The sequence below is a fragment of the Buceros rhinoceros genome, unplaced genomic scaffold (genome assembly GCF_000710305.1).
Source record: "Buceros rhinoceros silvestris isolate BGI_N320 unplaced genomic scaffold, ASM71030v1 scaffold27926, whole genome shotgun sequence".
NCBI classification, from domain to species: domain Eukaryota; kingdom Metazoa; phylum Chordata; class Aves; order Bucerotiformes; family Bucerotidae; genus Buceros; species Buceros rhinoceros.
The window spans coordinates 5,541-10,028 of NW_010418506.1; the positions used below are offsets into that span (position 1 = coordinate 5,541).

At 59.2% G+C, this 4,488-nt stretch overlaps 1 protein-coding gene across 1 annotated transcript in view; it reads left to right on the forward strand.

Annotated features, from left to right (window-relative positions):
• LOC104495598 (peregrin) overlaps window positions 1–4,027 on the forward strand; it is a gene marked incomplete at both ends in the record, with an annotated part of 9,562 nt that extends 5,535 nt beyond the window's left edge. Inside the window, 4 exons of the mRNA XM_010138583.1 lie at window positions 1,028–1,159; window positions 1,480–1,626; window positions 2,501–2,813; window positions 3,728–4,027. Coding sequence (XP_010136885.1) covers window positions 1,028–1,159; window positions 1,480–1,626; window positions 2,501–2,813; window positions 3,728–4,027 — 892 coding nt within the window. The remainder of the gene's footprint in view (window positions 1–1,027; window positions 1,160–1,479; window positions 1,627–2,500; window positions 2,814–3,727) is intronic.
• Between the last annotated feature and the right edge of the window lie 461 nt (window positions 4,028–4,488).

The following is a 4,488-nucleotide window of genomic DNA, read 5'->3' on the forward strand; positions in this document are numbered from 1 at the left end:
AGCTGTGGGCTCAGACTTTGCTGCACACGGTGCCTGCAGGCTCAGAAGGGGAGCCAGGGCTACGAGCTGCTGGGTGAGGAAAGGGCAGCCCCAGCTGCTTCTGCTGCTTCACATTCTCCGCTCTCGACCTTCAGAGATTTTCCAGGCAGCGATGCTGCTGGCAGCCTGCCATGGGAAGGGAATCCTGCCCTCTCAAGCTGCCTTGCAGACATAAGCTCCTTCCTCGTGCCCGCCTTTAGCCGGTGGCCATGGCAGACCTGTCAGAAATGGCTCTAGTCTGAGACCGCAGTGTCAGCAAGTGTTGAGAGGGATGGCCAAGATCTCCAGAAACAGTCTGGAAGGAAACAAGGCCTCGCTTCCAGTTCCTGAAACCACTCCAGGAGCACTCCCTGTGGGTGCTGCTTCCAGCCCACTGTCTGCCTCAGCCCTTAGTCAGCGCCTCACAGATGTGAAGTCTCTGGTGCCAGAGAGGAAGTTTTTGCTTCTGGCTTGCTGTCTGAGCCCTTCAAAGACTGTGACTGGGCAGGGGTTTCTCCTGACTTTGGTCCCTCTCACTTTTATTTGCTGGAGAACAGCTGAAACTGTTTCTGCTCATCTTCGGCTAAAGCAGGATAAAACTGGCCTTTTTTGGTGTTCCAGAAGTGAAAACAACCAGAGCCATGTTCCCTTCGTACCCTGTTGCCCTTTGCTGGAGCTCTGAGGAGCAGCACAGACTGCGGTGTCATTGATGGCTGCTCTTGGGCAGCTGCTGGCAGTCAGTGGTGTTAGGAAAAGTCCTGGCTCAGGATATCCACCTCCTGGCATCCTGAGGGTTTGGTGACCAAGGAGCAGGTACTCAGCTCTGGACAGAGGTCGGACTGTTTCTGAGTCACCTGCCCAAGTCACCACAAGGGAACTGGAACCTTTGCTGAACTAGCAGGGCAGGCATGTTGGTTCCCTTTGCCAGGGAAGAGCCCCAGCACACTGTCAGGAACGTGGAGATGGGAACACATCTCCTGTCGGCTTATGGTCTCTGATGTTCCTGCAGAGAGACACCGAGGATAAGAACTGGGCGCTGAAAGAGCAGCTGAAATCATGGCAGCGCCTCCGCCATGACCTAGAGCGTGCGCGCTTGCTGGTTGAGCTGATTCGCAAGCGGGAGAAGCTCAAGAGAGAGACGGTAACAACTGCTTGCCTCTCCTTGGGGAGATGCTGGGGTAGAGCGTGCGCGCTTGCTGGTGGAGCTGATTCGCAAGCGGGAGAAGCTCAAGAGAGAGACGGTAACAACTGCTTGCCTCTCCTTGGGGAGATGCTGGGGTGGGCATGAGCGTGGGCTCTTCAGAGTGCCACAGGGCGTCTTACACCGCCTTTCCTCAGAGACAACGGGGCAAGGTGTGGCCCTGCCCCTCACACCAGGAGCGGTGTCAGCACTACTGTTCCTCAGGGACTGTCCTGGCTGCCAGGCAGGGAGCTCAGCCCCGCTCTGCTCCTCTATTTCAGATCAAAGTGCAGCAGGTGGCTCTGGAAATGCAGCTGACCCCCTTCCTCATCCTCCTCCGCAAGACTCTTGAGCAGCTGCAGGAGAAAGACACGGGCAACATCTTCAGCGAGCCAGTCCCTCTGTCTGAGGTAACAGAAATCTACGAAGTAAGAACCCCCTCCCCCAGATTTCTACTTCACTCGAACTCATCCCTTGCTCGTGCCAAGGGCACTCTCTGGTCCTGGGCAGCCTGATGCTGGCTCACACATCCCAGCACCACTCCCTCACAGGGTGTGCACAGCAATGCCCCTCCCGGGTGAGCTGAATGCAGAACAGCACTCAGCTCTTCCTCTGGGTGTTTTGCCATGAGCAGTTGGGGGATTCCCGCTGGAAAAGGCACAACACTGGCCCTTGGCCAGCAGCACACTCTTACCTGTCCTCTGCTAGGTGACACACAGAGCATAGCACAGAGATGGGTTTGGCCCCCAGACTGTCACTGTGGGGGGCAAGAGAAACTGTTCTTGAGGATCGAGTCCCCTGGGCAGGTGGGGAAGGGCTGTGCTGACTCGCCTGGCTCCGGCAGCAGCTCAGCACGGAGGTGTCTCAGCAGAGCTGGGAAGCAAGGCTGTGTGGTCCCACCTGCCGCCACCGCTGCTGCCTGGGCCATTCTGTTGCAGCTGTCTGCGCTCGCCCTTACCCCGGGGCTGCACTTGTGGCTCCCTCCCCTGGGGAACACCATGTAGCATACTGGGCCCCAGCTGCCCGCTGACGGGAGGAGAGGACAGGCTGCTGCTGTGTGCGCTGGAGCCATAAAACCGCTTCAGAGCGCGTATCTGCTCTGACAGGTGGAGCACAGCACACGGGCTCCCTAGTCTGGAGGCGTTGTTGTTCCTCAGGCTGCAAAAGCAGACGGCGTTCCCCGATGTGCATTTGGGCAGAACAGAGCAGCAATACCTGATTCCTCTAACGACTGTTTTCTTGGAGCAGGTGATGGTAAGCGCTGGCTCCCGGGCCCTTAGCTCTGGCTCTCTCCTCATGCAGGTCCCAGACTATCTGGATCACATCAAGAAGCCGATGGATTTTCAGACAATGAAACAAAACTTGGAAGCCTATCGCTATCTGAATTTCGACGACTTCGAGGAGGATTTCAACCTGATTATCAACAACTGTTTGAAATACAATGCCAAAGACACAATCTTCTACCGGGCAGCCATCCGCCTGCGGGAGCAGGGAGGAGCTGTCCTCCGGCAGGCTCGCCGGCAGGCCGAGAAGATGGGCATTGACTTTGAGACGGGCATGCACTTCCCCCACTGCGTGACGGTGGAAGAGGCTCAGGTCCAAGACATCGAGGACGGTGGGTACTCCCCCCCTGTCCTGGAGGGTTGCTCAGAGATAAAGCCTGGGCAGAGTCAGGGCACCTGGGGGTCTGTTTGAGCTGCCTCCCACAGGAGGTTCAGTCGGATACCTGGGCTGTGTCCCCACTCCCCGGGGAGGCGGGGGCTTTGCTACCCAGGTACCTAGCAGCCCCCTTAGTTTGGTTCTAGGCGGTGACTTGTCTGTGTGTTCTGCCAGTCCCTTGGTTCCTCGCCTTCTTGGTCAGAGGAGGGAGCAGCCTGGGACACATGGCCTCCGTGGCCAGCATCAGGGGTGCTGTCACTTGCCCATGCGCTGGCTGTGAGCTGCTGAGGCTCCTGCTGTCAGTACTGTCCCCGGTCGGAGCTGCATGCTCCCCGCTCTCCCCAGCTGCGGGCTTTGCTGGCTGCCACACAGCTCCCGAGACCCCTCAGCCAGATCTCACTGGCTCCATGGTTGTAGTTCTGCTTGTCTCTGGGCTGTGGGGAGCACCACCAGGAACAGCCTGTCAGAGATGGATCCTTTTAGGGTCTCCCTCTCCCTGCTCCAGCATGGGACAGGCTCAGACAGGCCAACCGCCCTGCTCTGTAATGCCTCAGGATCCCTATGACGCTTGTTTCTCCTGTTACAGCCCGCTTCCTTTTTCATGCTGTGTCGTTGCCGCTGCCGGTGGGAACCCTGGTATTCTCCGAGCTGCTGATCAGCCTGCTTTCCTGGCAGTGCCAACTGGCCTGCTTCCCACAGGGCTCCTTCTCCAGGGCTTTTAGAGTAGCTTCCCATGGTCACAGGTGTTTGGTACCACGTCAGATACTTCCCTGCTGGGGGGAGCCTGGACTGTCCCATGTCCTTTCGGGGAGAGGAGCTCCAAAGCATTGCCGATTTCTTTCATCCATCTGCTCCTCTTTGTTTCCCCAGAAGACGTGCGGCTGCTGCTCTCAGAGAATCAGAAGCACCTGCCCTTGGAGGAGCAGCTGAAGATCCTGCTGGAGCGGCTGGATGAGGTCAACGCTGGCAAGCAGAGCATAGGACGGTCCCGCCGGGCCAAGATGATCAAGAAGGAGATCACGGTCCTACGGCGGAAGCTGGCTCATCCACGGGACCTGGGCCGAGACAGCTCCTCTGCCAGGGGAGTCCTGCAGTCGCACAACCCCTGCGAGAAGGACTTGCAGACAGACAGCGCTGCAGAAGAGAGCAGCAGCCAGGAGACTGGCAAAGGTACTGGTCCCCCCAGAACACTGCTGGTTTGGGGAGTGGTGGAGAACTGCCTCTAGGCAGGTCTGGCTGGGGAGAGACCACCCTGCCAGAGGCCTCCCAAGGCAGGAGGGCAGCTCTCCGTGCAAACCTCGCTCCTCCTCAGGAGCCGGGCAGGTGGCCTCTCGGGGGGCAGTCCCCTACCTCCCACTCCTGGATGGGGGTCCCTCCTTTCCTATAGGGCCTCCTGTAGGGTTAGGTGTGGCAGGGGTGCATGCCTGCGCCCAGTTGGGCCCCCTCCCAGCGTGCCCATCCAAGGACAGCACCCCACAGGGTAGCAGTGAGCCGTGCCAGCCAAGCAGGGGGCATTGGCAGCTGGAGGAGGCCACCTCCTGTGTCTGGAACCAGCGCGGCCTGGTATGCGTTTGCCTCTGGGGAGTGTCGGCAGGGCGCTGGCCCCCCCCGCCGCCGGCCGCGTTCCACCG